At 46.1% G+C, this 15,648-nt stretch overlaps 1 protein-coding gene and 3 long non-coding RNA genes across 5 annotated transcripts; 1 reads left to right on the top strand and 3 right to left on the bottom strand.

Moving 5' to 3' along the window:
- Positions 1 to 1,204: 1,204 nt before the first annotated feature.
- On the bottom strand, positions 1,205 to 9,403 carry trim46b (tripartite motif containing 46b). Of its 2 annotated transcripts, none has more exons than XM_068333836.1 (12): positions 9,286 to 9,403; positions 7,729 to 7,990; positions 7,458 to 7,647; positions 7,192 to 7,390; positions 6,543 to 6,689; positions 6,345 to 6,440; positions 6,008 to 6,261; positions 4,739 to 4,860; positions 4,324 to 4,662; positions 2,660 to 2,889; positions 2,517 to 2,584; positions 1,205 to 2,431 (listed from the first exon to the last, which is right to left on the bottom strand). In XM_068333836.1, the coding sequence occupies exons 1-12, from the start codon at positions 9,364 to 9,366 to the stop codon at positions 1,990 to 1,992; spliced, it is 2,430 nt and encodes an 809-aa protein (XP_068189937.1). In that variant the 5' UTR covers positions 9,367 to 9,403; the 3' UTR covers positions 1,205 to 1,989. The 2 variants fall into 2 exon arrangements, with proteins under 2 accessions (XP_068189937.1, XP_068189939.1); XM_068333838.1 differs by lacking the exon at positions 9,286 to 9,403 and adding an exon at positions 8,740 to 8,993.
- Positions 9,404 to 10,073: 670 nt separating this feature from the next.
- Positions 10,074 to 11,189, bottom strand: LOC137607830 (uncharacterized). Its single transcript, XR_011038045.1, has 3 exons — positions 10,970 to 11,189; positions 10,546 to 10,730; positions 10,074 to 10,304 (listed from the first exon to the last, which is right to left on the bottom strand). It is a non-coding gene; the product is annotated as an uncharacterized lncRNA (long non-coding RNA).
- Positions 11,190 to 11,914: 725 nt separating this feature from the next.
- LOC137607829 (uncharacterized) lies at positions 11,915 to 12,761 on the bottom strand. Its single transcript, XR_011038044.1, has 3 exons — positions 12,629 to 12,761; positions 12,279 to 12,438; positions 11,915 to 12,155 (listed from the first exon to the last, which is right to left on the bottom strand). It is a non-coding gene; the product is annotated as an uncharacterized lncRNA (long non-coding RNA).
- LOC137607831 (uncharacterized) lies at positions 12,623 to 15,315 on the top strand. The gene is made up of 3 exons (XR_011038046.1): positions 12,623 to 12,760; positions 13,517 to 13,696; positions 14,211 to 15,315. It is a non-coding gene; the product is annotated as an uncharacterized lncRNA (long non-coding RNA).
- Positions 15,316 to 15,648: the final 333 nt, after the last annotated feature.

Raw genomic sequence — 15,648 nt, 5'->3', positions numbered from 1 at the left:
AACGTTCCATGCTGTGTGCTTAATACTTAACGCAGGGATTATGCAGACCCCTGCATGTGGTGTTGTGGCTGCATACCTCCAGTCAGACTAAACCCAATCTGTTACAGATTTAAGGGAGGGAAGGTGCAGCGAGCGCAGGCTGGTGGTGGGTGGAGGCCTGGGTGCGCGGCGCTGCGCTCCTGCTTTCCAGTCCGCTCCACTTCCATGTCATGTGGGATCACAGCTGAAGCAGTATTTTTTTTATCTGTGTATTAGGATGGTAAAAAAAAAAGAATCTTGGCTCATGTCAAGGTTGTGCGCTTTATTATTTTTCACTCAATTCCCTCCTTTTTTCTACAATTCTTTATTTTCCCTTTGCGGTGGAAGGCGAACCCAAACCCCCCCCCCCCCCCCTACGGTTTTTCCCTTGAATGTGGCTCCAATTAAACACACATGTGGATTTTCATATTGTAGCTCATAAAAAGGTAAACGACAGCGATTTACATTACATTTACATAAGGAATGCTAAGTACCTGCACATGTGAGGTGTTTTCTCAGCTCAACATGGAGCAGAAGTTTGATATCTGTCATACAGGAAGGTATTATTTCTTTTTAGAAAAGGCCAGAAAATGTCAGATGATGGAGCTTTTTGATGGATCTACTGAGTCTGTTTTCTATTTTGCATTAAGATGCGTCGAACAATGAGAAACTAAGAGGCCGCGAAGGACTGGAAAGTAAATATTTTACAACGTTTATATTGCAGACATTTCGGTGCAGATGTAAATAATAAAGTTAGATTTATAACATCCCCTTATGCATGTATGTAAGAGCTTTTTATGTTGAATTATGTTCTGTAGAGCTGAAAACTTTGTTAGTTTGTCTTGCACAAAAGCGCACGGGTTGTGTGTTTTCGTTTTAGTAATTTATTGACCAATCACAGCGTGAAACACTTGCAGAAATGTGTTTGTATGTATTTATCATCATCTATCACACTATTTAGGAACTAATTCAGGTATTAAAGGTTCATTTGTAAGCCCTATAATAAAGGATTATGTGTTACTAAGGTGAAATGTACCGATTCTTGCGCGTAAAGTTGGTTTTCTGCTTGGGTTTGCTGCCCCCTAGTGGTTCAGGAGGGAATGACTGGAAAAATACACGCAGGAAAAAATCAGAAATAATCAGAGGTTGTTTTGTAATTTAAACAATTAGCTTTATTCGGTGTTTAGTTCTTTAATTAATTTTTCTTTTGCAAACATTCTGCCGGCAGGTGAAGTTTACACAAATTTAATCTGCTAATAGTTTCATAAGAAGCTCATTAACTTCCAATCAAGCAAGGTTGAGAAAAAAATAATAAAAAAACACACAGAACAATTGTGTGAAAGAAAAACAAAATGAATAAATGTTGTTATCAGTCGAAACACACACACACCCGGGTGCATGGGGAGGAAACACACACATTCACTCACACACACACACAATCCAAACAGAAAGTAGTGATTAGCTGAGCGGTGGAGATATAATTGGAGCTTCTAATTACAGTATTGCCTCGCTGTTCCTCTCTACCTCTAATTTACCACATTTACATCCCAGAAAAACAATAACTTTGGTTGGATTCATGAGGGAAGGGAGGAGGGGGGCTGGAAAGTGTTCACCGACAGCCAAAAATTTGATTATAGATGCAATTAAATATCTTTATTTCACTCTCGTCGTGTTTTAGACATAAGATCAAGCTCTGAATGTTAAATAAAAGCGGCGGCGCGCTATCTACGTTAGCTTTATGTGATTCCATGTCGCGTGCCGGATGCACCAAAAACTACCGAAGCAATAATTCCTGCATCGATTTAACAAAAATGTAAAAAAACCAAAAAAACCGTAGATACATTGCATATTTGTTGCTATAGAAACAGTTTCTCATACAAATAAAATTAAATATCAAACAAAATCCGCTGAGGAGTCTAACTTTGTTTTCTAAATGCGTCTCCGCCCTCGCCCGCCTCTCGACCAATCAGATCAGTTGTTATTCAAAACCGATCCGCGCGTCTGGATGGTCACTCTCCTCACAGGAGTCTGATCTGCGTTCCGATTGGCTACCAGCTCCTGCAGCTGCAGGCCGCCTCCCCCGATGAAGCAGAAGGCGGGGCAGACGGGGCCGGAGCAGTCTATGTGCCCCTCCCACAGGGGCCGCAGCGAGTGGGCGTCGTAGAAGGTCACGCGACCTTTCTCGAAGTCCAGGCACACGCCCAGCCGGGGGGGCAGCGGGTAGGTGAGGCCCGACGGGGAGGAGGAGGAGGGGCCGTTGGTGATGGGGTTGCCGTTTCCATGGTTACTGTGGTGGTGGTGGTGATGCTGGGGCAGGTAGATCTTACCCATCCCCATGGTGAGGAAGCAGAAGGGGGGGACGGCGTCCAGGGCGTCTTCGGCGCCACTATCGTGACCGCTGTCGGGGTCGTAGCTGATGGGGGGGGCAAACGTGGAGGTCAAAGGTCAGGCTAGCTGATGCTTGTGTTCGTTTTTTTCCACTTCCTGTTTCTACTCACCGGGGGCTGGCCATGTCCTGTGGGAGGTGGAACCACTCCTGCAGTTTGGATTCCAGCCCCACCCCCACCTGATCAATAAAAAAAAATCAATACATCATCATTGATCGATCGGAATCCTCGATTGCTAACCGTTAGCGGTGTACCTTGACCAGGTAGGACCCGGGCTCTACGGAGCACGCCCAGTAGTGCCGCCCCTGCGTGATGGCCACGTCCCCCACCAGGAGGTCAGAGGTCACGTGACAGGAAGTGAGGGCGTGGTCGGCGGCTTGAAGCAGAGACAGACCCGGGACGCTCCGGGCGCAACGCTGCTCCTTACTGACCACCAGCCGGTCAGCGTGGAGACCCCAACGGGAGTCCAGGTAGAAGTTCAGCACTGGGGGGGGGGGGCAGCAAGGAGGGGGGGTAAGAGGGAGACATTCAGGAGGCAACATGGAGAAAAGGAAGATTTACAGTCAGGAAGAAGCGAGGAAAGGAAATTAGAGGAGATAAAGGGGGGGGGCGGCAGAGAAAGAAAGAGGAGGGGGCGTCGATCAATACGCCGATGGATCAACGTGGAGGGGTTTTTTTTCCAAAGGAAGCACAAATTACAGAGGGATCGGGGGGGCGATCGAAGGATGCGATTGCACGTCTTACGTTTGTCGGCGTGGACGTGGCGAGGAAGAGGATGACGAGGGCGGAGCTGTGGGATGGAAATGAGACGAGAGAGAAGAGACGGGATGCGTTCAAAGCGGTGGGAGAAACGGGAACAAAAAAACAGAGAGGGCAAGAATGGAAAGAAAGGAAAAAAGAATGAGTCATTTACTGGTTGCTATAGTAACCATCCAGATGCTGTCGGGTTATTCTGGGAAAATTGTTAAGTTTTGGTTGTCATGATGAAGAGCGAAAGACATGATGAAGCTGTCAGTGATGTTTTTAGTGTCAGAAGTCATTGATGAGGTCAAAATGCAAATAAATAATAATAATAATAATCAGAAATGTACAATTTGCACATTTTTAACATAACGTGTTAAAATACAATCATTTTCTCACATCCGCTCTGATCATTTTTGTCATTAATGCAATAAAACTTAAAAAGTATCAAATATTTATTTTTGATATGCTTAGAAATACTTTCATTTTAGTAAAAAAAATGTGTTAATTATATTAAAATAACCTGTATGTTGGTTAAAATATCATGATTTGTTTGGCTCCATCAGTTCCATGTTCCATCCAGTGATATTGATGTAATTTTGCGACTTAATCCAATCCACTTCCGGTGTGTGACATCACTAACAGGAAGTGACGTCATTCGAGAGCTCAAACAGCGATGAGTGTTGATTTTTCTTTTGAAACCATTTTTGATTTTCCTTTCAAAACCTTCTCCTTTTAGGTTTAGCAAAGAAAAAACTTTCAAATGTATTTTTTTTTAATCAAATTTTTAAAATACATTTTTATAAATTGTGCTTTTTTTGAATGTATTTTCATGCTAACTGTGTTGTTAGCTTTTAGCACATCCAGAGTTTCTGCTATATTTCTTTCGTTTCCTATCCTGAAATTTAAAAAAAAACAAAAAAAACATTCTGGATATAAGGAGTCTAAGCTTGAAATTTAGAGATTAATTAAAATTAAAAATTAAATGAAATTTAAATATTCTGCATTTTATGAAATAAAAACTTCCGAGGTCCAATCCAAACACGTTCCGTGGAACGTCTGATAAAAACGGAACAAATGAGCAGATGATCTTCCCGACAGTAAACCGTTTTATTCGTGATGGCGTCCTGAGGTGGTGTGGGCGGCGGTGGGAGGGCGTGGCCATGTGTTGTCCTACCTGGTGCGGGCGGGGTGTGCAGGTACACCTCCTCGCTGTAGTCCCCGTAGCCGGCCTTGTTGCAGCCGCGGACCCGCAGCACGTACACGCTGTCCATCTCCAGCCGGTCGATCACGGCGCTGTTGCCGCCCACCTCGTCCAGACGCTGCCACCCCCAGCGGGCGGCGGCCAGCCCGCCCCTGATCCCGCCTCTGGAGGCCCCGCCCGGCACCACGCCCCGCCGCCGGTACTCCACGGAGAAGTGCCAGGCGGGCGTGGAGTCCGGGGGCAGACGCCAGCAGAGGAAGAGCTGGTCGTAGGCCAGGGTGCGCTGGGTGTCGATCACCGGCGCCAGGGGGGCTGCGACCAATCAGGGACGGGGTTAGAGAGGAGAAGACGAGCGAGATGGTCGACCCGCTCTTCTCTGGTCACTCACCCTGGATGAAGTTCAGCTCCGTCAGGAGCTTCAGCTCCTTGGAGACGTCCAGCTGGAAGTGTCTGAAGGACGGATCGGCAGCCAGACCGAAATGCTGGAGGTTCTCGATCGCTTTGCTCAACCTGGAGGAAAAACAAATATTTTCACCGACCGTCCTTTAAGCCACATGTGTCAAACTCAAGGCCCGGGGGCCAAATGTGGCCCCGAGAGCATCAAAGGTCTGAGAGTCTAAAGGTAAATAGGTCAAAAGTGTGCTTTGAGCAAAAACTACATTTCCCACAATGCAGTAAAACATTTTGAACAAAGTTAGTGTCCTAACTTGTGTTTGATGTTATTTTTCTTTATTGATTGATAGTTTGATCCTTGATTGATTCATTTCTGTGGGTTTAATAACCTGATGAATTAAAAGGATTTATGTTCTAACAGAGAAACAAACAAACATGTTTTTTCTGTCTAACTGTAATGTTTGGAACTAGAATAAGTCATAAATTCAGAGTAATTTAACATTAAGGAGTAGTTACATTTAGTTTACTTTTAAATTAGTTTACATTGAGTTACATTTATTCGTTACATCTGGCCCTTTGAGGACAGCCATTATGCTGATGTGGCCCCCCTGACTTTAAGCTGTGGCGAATAAATAAAACAAAATTAAAAACGATACGACCAGCATAAAAAATGTAATAAAAAAGGTTTGTATCAAGTTTGTATCAACTTTATTAGCAGCGTTCTCGTAACGTCACACTGACGTTTGTTTCTTATTGGTTCTGCTAGCTTGGGGGTTTCAGTTTAGCTGTAATGTATTCTGTGTTAGCGGCCTGGAGCGGCCCCTTTAAGAAGGTGGTCATGTGACCGAGGCAAGCATCTCCACAAGCATCAAAAATGACAGATGATGAGGAGAGAATCCGCTCATTTAAAACTAAACATCATTCAGGATCAGATCGGAAAAGCCCCAACTGTCCACCAGAGGGCGCCAGATTACCTGATCAGAACCTCTAACAGCCCTCACCTGCTTCTGGTTCTGGTTTAGTTTGTTTGCTGCTCTGTTTTTAGCCTTTATTCTTCCTCATGATGATAAAGATGCTTCATGAGAAAGAGGTTTATGATTGTTGTCCTTTTATATCCATCTCTGAACAAAATAAGCCATGTATTTAGACGTTTAAAGACGTTTTTAGGTGGTTTTGGTCGGGTTTGACGAATGAGGGTCATCAGTTCCAATCCCACTTATTTCCTCTAACTCTCACTCCACACAAAAACAACACGAGGACCCACCTGTTGTGCGTCTGGCGAGCTGCCTGCACGAAGCACGGCTGGTCGGTTTCCTTCAGCAGCTCCTGGGTAAACGCCATCAGCCCCGCGTGTTCCATCAGGCTCCGCCTCTCCGCCACCTGAGCGGCCAATGCCTCGCCTCGTTTCTGCCGCGCCGCCTCCAGGGCCTGAGTGAGCGAGGCGTGGCGCTCGGCCAGAGCGGCCGTCAGATCCCTGATGCTCTGGGCGAGCTGCTCTCTGGCCGACACGCTGTTGACCTGTTTACAGCACAAACAAACAGCCGGTCGTACTTGTTGCCACGGTGATTGGTTCCAATCCCACGTTCAGGAGCGTGGATCACCTCCGTCTGCGTGATGGAACTCTCCAGCTGGGTGATCTGGGTCAGAACCGTGTCCTGGTTGGACAGGATGTAGTTCAACTCCTTAGTTATTTTCTCCTGTCAAGAACAAAAATAACGCCTCTTAGAACTCGAGTCCTGTTCCGTTCAGTTACCTCTAGTTTTACTCCGCAGGTACAGAATCCTGGACCAGCGTCGCACCTTCAGGGCCTGGTAGGCGTGAGCCACCGGGAGGATTTTGTGTCCGGTGTGGAGGCGACGGAGTTTACAGAGCGGGCAGAGCAGCCGCTGGCAGGACCGGCAGTAGAAGTGGAGCTTCTCCTGGTCGTGTTCGGGGCAGGTGAGGACCTGGGAGGGGTAAACGCTACGTGTTCGTTAGTCAGTCCACCAGATATCTTCGCAACCGTTGCAGATAGACGGATGAAACAAAAGGGAGATCACTCAGGCAGCAACGGGGATAAAAATCAGATGATGACCTTGACCTTGAGAAAAGGTCAAACTCAAATTTCAACTTTTGTACTTTTTTTTTTTTGCACATATCTCAGGAACCGGATCAGATAGAAAGGCGAAACAAAAGGCGTTGTGTTCAGGGGGGGCCAGGGGATGAAAATTAGATCACAACCTTGACCTTGAAAAACTAGGTCAAGGTCACATTTTCACTTTTATACCTTTTTAGGTACACATCTCTGAAACATGATGAGATATAATCAAAAAGCAACCTTTTCAGGAAGCCAGAGGCACAAAAAGGTGTAGGTCAGGGTCAAATGTTGAATTCAGGGGTGTCGCGGGATGTTACAGTCTCTGACTTCCTTGTTTTGTCTGGTGTTGATGGTGTCTGGGGGTTCTCTACCTTGGGCCTGAAGTTGAGCTTGGGCAGGATGTGCTCGTGTTGCGCCCGCGGCGTCCCCCAGGGGTGGTACAGCTTGAAGCATTCGTTGCAGAAGTTGGACCTGCAGTCGCCGCAGCCTTTGGTGGCCTCCAGCGTCTGGGGGGGCTTACAGAACTGACACATCACCGCCACGCTGCCCAGACTCACTGTGTGTCGGTACCTGGGGAGGGTGTGGGTGGGGTTAACATCAGGTAAACCGACCATCAACCGACTCGCCGCTACTCTACCTCTCCACGATCCGTTCTAGGGTGAGGTTACGCAGGCAGTCGGTGAGGCCCTTCTCCCCCAGCTCCACGTCTCTGCCGCACGGGACGCACGGGAACATCATCACCAGGGGCGGGGCATCCTTGCGCCGTCGCCCCGGATACGTACCTTGTCCAGGCGAGCGGGGCAGGGACGGCGAAGGCGGGTGGGGACCTCAAAACCGAGAAGGAGAGCTTTAAAACCTCTTTCCGATGAAAACCAGAAGGGTATTCAGGCGTGGGGTGCGTTCCAAACCTGCCCGCAGCACGCGGTCGATGGGTCGCTGCTCCGCTTTGGGCGTCGGCCTGCGGGCCTGGCGGGGGGAGCGCATGTTGGGCGTGGAGGCAGGGGAATTGGGCTCCGGGGGCAGCTCCGGTGGGGGGTAACCGCTGGCGACCAGGACCTCAGAGGCGCACATGAGGCAGATGCTGTGCTGACACGGCAGAACGACGGGCTGCTTGACGATGTCCTTACACACCGGACAGTGGAGCTCACACTCCAGGCTCTTCATGTTGGACTGCGGGGGGGGGGGGGGGGGGCAAAAGGGTGCAGAAGGACCGTCACATCCCATAGTTCTTGTTAAATATAGATAAAGGTAAGACATTAATTATACAGTGCGCGTCCGTCATTGGTCAGGTCGTCGCCTTCAAGGACGCAGAAGAGCATCGAGCTGCTTCTAGGAGACCGACATGTGTGATGATGGATGCTGGGAGATTTAAGTGTGTGTGTGTGTGTGTGTGTGTGTGTGCGTGTGTGTGTGTGACACTTTCAGATGTGTGTCGGTCATGGACGGCCTGATTTCAAGGATGCCCTTGACATGAGAGGCTCAGGATGTTGTAGCTGTGAGATCTGACTGATGCAGTGATCACACATCAAACTGAACCAAATAAGGATCACACACACACACACACACACACACACACACACACACACACACACACACACACACACACACACACACACACACACACACACACACATCATGCATATTATAAAAAAGAATAAAAGGCTTTTATCAGTCAGTTTCCCAGGTCCAGGATGAGACGTTAACCGGATGAATCAAAAACCATGGAGTCATCCTCCATCGTGCGCCGCGGCCTGCTCGTCTCTCCTCCTCTATTCCGTTTCAAACCCGCTCTTTTGTCTCTTTCGATCCCGGTTCCGCGACCCCGAACGCTCCGTCCTTCAAACCCCCCATCACCTGGAACCGGAACGCGCATCGCCTCCAGAGCGCAGCGCAAAAAACGGGCACTGCGGCATCCTTACCTTCACCTGGAACCTAGGCGCCATGGCAGATTGCGTGGACACCCCCCCCACCTCCCCAGCACGGTGACGACAGGAAGGGAGGGGGGACACGGCCCATTCCACGGCGTTAAGGGTGAACGGGACCGATTCCGCAAATCCGTTTCATACCCGCGGGACGGTTCGGGGCTGCAGGCGTCGCCCGAGAGCGCGTTTGCAGCCTGGCGGCAACCGAAGGTCCGCTGCATCTCGTTTCCATAGAAACAAGCATCCCATGAGCCCCCCCAACAAAAAAAAAAAAGGAGAAGCGAGGGAGACGTGTCGTTTTATTCTTATTGTATAATATTTGGTAAAGCAATACGAAAGAACGCGTTTCGGGGGGTGGGGGTCGGGTGGTGGGGGGGGCGTGGAGATGCGTCATGAGCGGCCGGTGATTCTCTCCTCGAACCGTTCTGAACCAGACTGATGTAACGCACACACACACACACACACACACACACACACACACACACACACACACACACACACACACACACACACACACACACACACACACACACACACACTCACACTGATCCGAACCAGCGCGTCCATCGCCGTCGTGGCTGATTTTGGATCCATGTCTGCCGCTCGGAGAAGCTCCGGCATCATCTGGGGAGAAACCGCGCTTCGTCCAGACCGCCCTCCATCATGAAAACATTCAAATATCAGACACCTCCCGGGGGGGGTGGGGGGTGGGGTAAAATCCTTAAAGTCTGACCTGAAGTCGATCCGATTTAGATTTTTTTTGTTTTTGTTTTACGCACGAAAAATAAAACGAAGCCGCAGAGCGGCGGCGTCACCTGCATCTGTTGATAACGATGGAGTCAGAACAGACGCCTCCTCCAGACCCCCCCACCCCCCACATCCCTCCCCCTGTCTCCCCACCTCCCCCAACCCACCATTCCCATCCCGTGATGGAGGAAACCGCCTGGATCCGAAACAAACCCAAACTCCACGTTTCTCCATGACGCAGACAGACGGGACGTTCTGCACTTTAAATTTAACTGTAAAAACCCGAGTGTCACGTGACCTGTGACGTCACGTGGGCGGGGTTAATGATGATATATGGTCGATCCAAACACCTATGGGTGTCGATCATATTGCCGATGCTTCTTTTCAAATTATTGTAAATTTAAAGGAAATTTAAAAAAATATATATATATATATATATATAAATGACTGCAGATTGCGTCGTTACATGATGACGTCATACAGTGACTGGAGTGTTTTGTTGATAAAAAGGTTTTAAACCACATCCGTGTTGTATCCTAATCGTATTCGGTGTCAAACCCGAATAAAAACAAAGACAGGCAGGATTTGAAACAAAACTTTTTTTTATTTTATTGGGATATGAAACCATATCGTTTACGCTTAATTCCACACTGGACCCACTAGAGGCTCTGCTGCTGCGTTGGGAGGACCTTCGTGTTTTGTAATACATCATAAATACTAGTGGCACAGTCGACCAACAGCGTGAGGAACTCCATGTAGTCCACGCATTTATCGCCGTCCTGGTCCACATCACTGCACTTGGACTCTATCACCGACTGCGTGGAAGACAAGCGTGAAGTGCAAAGTGGTTAATGTAACCCTCTAGTTCAGCAAAAGGTGTGAAAAATCTATTTATTTCTTCATTCTGCGTCATTATTTTTCGTCATTTCCATTTATTTATCAAGTTTTTAACTTGGATATTTGACGTTTTCCTCGTCGCTTCTTTAATACCTGAAGTTATTTCACACTTAGTCACACATTGTAGAAGTTTTTACGGAGAGCAATGATTCTCCTGACCTCGGGCAGCATGGGCAGTTGTTCACGCAGGAGAGTCTTGAAGGCCTCCATCGGTATTTTTCCGCTGTCATCTCTTTTTTCGGCGAACATGGAGTAAGATACCGCCAATACCGCCTCCATAGCGGTAATATTCAACTCTGAGCACTCAGTCATTGTTAGAATTAGGATGATCTACACAGATAGTTCTGGAACAAAAACATGAAGAGGATGGTGAGCATTCAAAAACAAAAAACAAACAAAAAAGACTGATTTTACGCATCGAGATACTCAGAAATAAAAAAAATCAAGACATTTTTTGTCACTTTTTTGGCAGCAGAATGCAATGGGATCGAATTCCACACACGGACACTTTAAATTTATATCTTAACGAGCTTCCTTTCAAGTTATTTTACCCAGAAATCCCAAATCTGCGCCGTGCGCCTACCTGGATGGAGGAGAGGAATCCGCGCAGTGGAGAGGAGGAAGCCCGTGGGGACCTTGATATAGACTCACACCGGAGACACTCCCCGGCCCCGCCACACCCACGCAGACTCAGGTATCTCGTCTGGCGAGTATTTGTGCAAGACGGCCGGACCACCAAACCCACTCCATTAACGCTCAAACACTCGATTTTCCGAGCTGATCTCAAAGGCAACACGAACGGTTTGTGCGTAAAATCACTCCGACAGACGAGTTCAATCCAAGTCCAGCAATTCGTTATGATTTAAACTGTATTTAAACTCATGTTTTTCCTTTCAACCAGGAGGGCGGGGTTTTCCATCATGCTCTGCTGTGATTGGTCAGTTTTTAGCCGATCGAGGGCATTCATACTTGTTTGTCCAGAAACTGTCTGAAGCTCCTGGACGTGTTTCAAGACAAATACAAAGTACATCAATCTTTATGTGTGAATGGCTGATTTATCCCTGTTGACAGGCTGGTGACAGCCGCACCTGATGACGCACAATAGATCCAACTGCTGCAGGACCACAGGGTTGGATGTTCACCCTTTTTACATTAAATTTGTTCGTGGCTTTATTTCTGCTTGTGGGTTAAAACTTCTTCTTCACTGTCAGTTTTGGAACAGGCTTCAAATACCTTAAATGTGTTGAATTTAAATGTGTTATTCATATTTCACTGGTTAATCCAAACACCTGGGGGTCCAGTTTGTATCAATCATATGTCAAATAAATCAAATCAACGTTATTATAGGGCAATTTTGTCAAATAAATAAATAAATTCGTGTGTGTGTGTGTGTGTGTGTGTGTGTGTGTGTGTGTGTGTGTGTGTGTGTGTGTGTGTGTGTGTGTGTGTGTTCATATTATTCAATTATTCAATCTAATCCATCTCGGTTTCTTTCACACATCTCAAATAAAAGAACGTAAACCAGAAATTAGAAGCAAGATTTGTTTTTATTGTTATATGAAACCACATCAGAGCTTATAGGTTTGATTCCACGTTATATATCTTTTTTTTAATTGTATTTACTGCCCTTCTTTGTATTGTTCCGCGAGAGATTCAATTATACAAAAGTGGAGCATGGCAAATGTAAAATACAGATTGCAGAACTCTTTGAATTCCATGGAATTATCCTGGTTTTCATCCGAACAGGTGAAAATCTCCCCCAGAGTGTCCTGCGTGGATGGAACAAAAGAAGAAAAGTGATCAATGGAACCATCACGATTTGGGAATAAGGAATCATTTTCTAGAACTTTTCGCATTGAAGCAGTTTTACAAACTGCAGGGATTTTGCTGACCTGTGGGAAATCAGGCATTTGCGTCTTCATGAGAACCATGAACTCGTCCCTGGACAGCCGGCTGTCGTCTCTGGCGTATTTCTCAAAGATGGTAATCAAGGTGGCCAGGCACATCTGCAAGGGGGTCGGTTCGGATTCCATTTTTCACAACGGTGGTGATCTATAAAGAGAGAACGGCACAGAGACAACTGATCACCACAGGATCATTACGCACAATTCTCATCACTTTTTCTTTTTCTGGCAGCAGCGCGCAATGGAACCGAATTCCACGCGCGTAAAAACTGAATTTAACGCGCTGCACTTCGACTCATTTCACCGACAAAACGCAAAAAAAAAATTTGCGCGCCTACCTGGATTGGAAAGAAGGAAAGAAGAAATCCGCACAGTGGAGAGGAGGAAGCCCGTGGAACCTTAATATAGGAGCCGACCAGACACTCCCCCCGGCCCCCGCCACACCCACACAGCCTCAGGTATCCCGTCAGGTGGGTATTTTGTGTTGGAGAGAAGTCCTGAGACTCTTTTACGCTGCTTCTGTTCGCAAAGCATTCTGGGATTTACCGCCCCCCCCCCCCCCTCCCATCCAGTTTTCCTGGAGAGCTATAGATGCCCACTGCCCTTCCATCCCATAAAGACACACTCCTACTGGGATGGACGGTTCCTTTATTGCTCCTGGAGGTGGATTAAAAAGGGGGATTAAGATGGAAATAGAATAAATAAAATTCACTCGTGTAATTTATTTATAAAAGAGATTCTCTCCTTAATCCTTAATCCTGTCACAAAGGAGACGTGCCCCAGTTAAACCAAACACATCAGACCTTATTTACTTTCATGCAACCCAACAGCCACCCAACCCTGGTCGAGCAGGTTGTGCAAGAAAAAAAAAACACTCAGAGAATGGTTCTGGGTTATAGGCCAAGGAACCTGGAATCCGTTCCAAAAGGAAAGCTGCAGGATTTATCTGAATATCAAACAGCAAGACGTCAAATTTAAATCCCAGACCTTCAATCCTGATGCAGAACGCAGCTCTGACAGCATCCTGTTTGAATATTAAATAAGAGGGAGTACGCATGCTTTCAACGTCAACGTCAACAGAGATTAAGAGCAAATGTGCATAAAGTTGTATCATCATGTAAATTCTAGTCCATATAATCTATATCTTTTTTAATTTTTAACTTTCCCCAGCTCCGGTTGTGTATTAACTGCTGCAACATATTCAGGTTTGTTTTTTTTGCTCACAGGTGTGTAACACCGGCTGGTATTTCACCTGAGGCAGAGATCACAGTCGGGACCAGACAACAGCCGTGTATGCAAACGCTTCAAGTGAAAATGAGTCACACACACACACACACACAGCAGAAAAGTTGGACAACGCCTCACGATGCTGGAGGAACGAGTCTGAACGGCCACGAAAAAGAAAAGTACGTCTCAAGACTTTGGCGTTCAGAATGCATTGAGAATTACATTTAAAATCTCCATCTCTGACTCTCCCTGTCCGTTGGTCACCTTCTCGTCCCTCTCCCCATCCTCATGTCTGTTCCTGCCTGCAGACACTTCCTGCCCCCCTTCCTCTGAAGTTCACCCACAAAAAGATTTAGTCATGATTTAACTGCTATTTTATTGCTTCACAGTTTTCACTTCTTATTTCTCCACAAGTTATGCAAAAGTTTAGTAAAAAGGATGATCTTGTAATCTTCAGGCCTGTTGCATGTGTGTGTGTGTGTGTGTGTGTGTTTGTGTGTGTGTGAGAGAGAGCTCCCAGAGGGGGGTAATCACAGGTAATCATGACAAGAGGAAGGACAAATATGCTTTCAGAATCCAACTGTCTCAAACACTTTGTCATTTTCTCGTACCCGGAAGAGGACCGGGCTGCTCTGGTATTTCTAATTACTATTGTTTGTATCATTTTGCACACCGTCTCAACCTGTTCTGCAGGCGCGGCTGCAGCACCCTGCTCATTCTCTGGATGGGACGAGCGCCAGGAGGGTCCTCAGAGTGTTTCCCGTGATGCAAGATTTGTGTGAAATGTCGCGTTCAAACACCAAAAAAGAATTCTCATCAGTTACCAAGTGCATGCAGTTAAAAATGTGCTGCACGCTGCCGTTTGTGTCTTTGTCACACTTCAAAACCGATACAGGTCTCACAAGGTTTCCATAAAGTTTATCTCTTTCCTGCTGCTGCATCAAACTAATGTCTTATTTCATATTTTTTCGATGAATCTTATCCCAAAAGCAAACAACAACTTGTCTGGGTGTGGTAAGAACTAAACACACCATGTCTGAGGCATGGCGTGGGATTATGATGCCACCAACATATCAGCTCCTGGTATCAGGTGTGGCACCCAGTGCTGGAATTCACAAGCTTCCGGATGAGTTTTGTGTGTTTTTAGCACGCATTTCATTGTGTGTCATATTGAGACAGCCAATAAGGCAGGAAATACCGCGGGAGCAGGGTGTTACCTGTAGAGTTTGGTGTATGAAAGTGTGTCAAGTTACACAGATTAATGCAATAATAGTATAGCCTTCACTCACACTACATAAACATCTGTCTAAACTTTACTTGCCTACCGAAAGAACTTGAATATTTTGAGGAATTTTCAGACTTAAAAGATCAATTTTAAAATTCAAAGTTGAAAGTTAGCAGTGTGGCGTGTCATTCTAACCGGAATTTGGATCTTGCTGCAGGGAAATCATATTTTGATGACATACAGTTGTGCAGGCGACTGAGTACAGGTAAATGGATTTGAGGAGGTATTTGGCTCCCTCTAGTGGTCAATATGTGCAAACGGCAACAGTTTCTGTGAGACGTTCATGGACCTGAGGTTCTTGTTATCTTCATGCTCCTTTTAGGCACAGTGAACCTGATGCAGAGAAATTATTCTACGAGCTCTCGTTATGTCCGAAGGTTTAAAATAATTGTGGTACTTTTCATGTTTTTAAACCCCTAAACGCTCACAATTTGAATTGGGATATAAGTTTAATTGTGAGCATATCAGTCCACGACTGATATACCGTATGCGCCCACTGCGCCACAGTGTATTGTAGGAATATAATATAATTTTTCGTAATCAAATTACTGTTTATTATATTATTGTTGTTGTTTTCTTGTATCAGTAATGTGTCTACATGTTGAATTTACCTGATTGCCATCAGAATCATAAAATAAAATAAACATTGAACGCGTCAGCAAAATATATTTTTTTATTCAGTACATTCTTTCACCACTAGGTGGCAGAAGAGATTCAAGAGTAAAGTAAGAGGAAAAAGAAAACAGACCAGCATTTATACATTAAAAAATTTAGAGAAAAGAATAGAAAATTTATAAAAGTAAAGACTAAATAACTGCTGTACGAAGATTTAAATATATTCTATTG

This window comes from Antennarius striatus, chromosome 14, assembly GCF_040054535.1.
Source record: "Antennarius striatus isolate MH-2024 chromosome 14, ASM4005453v1, whole genome shotgun sequence".
Classification (NCBI taxonomy): Eukaryota; Metazoa; Chordata; class Actinopteri; order Lophiiformes; family Antennariidae; genus Antennarius; species Antennarius striatus.
Note: the sequence above shows the minus strand (reverse complement) of the source record. Positions and strands in the feature narration are given on the sequence as shown.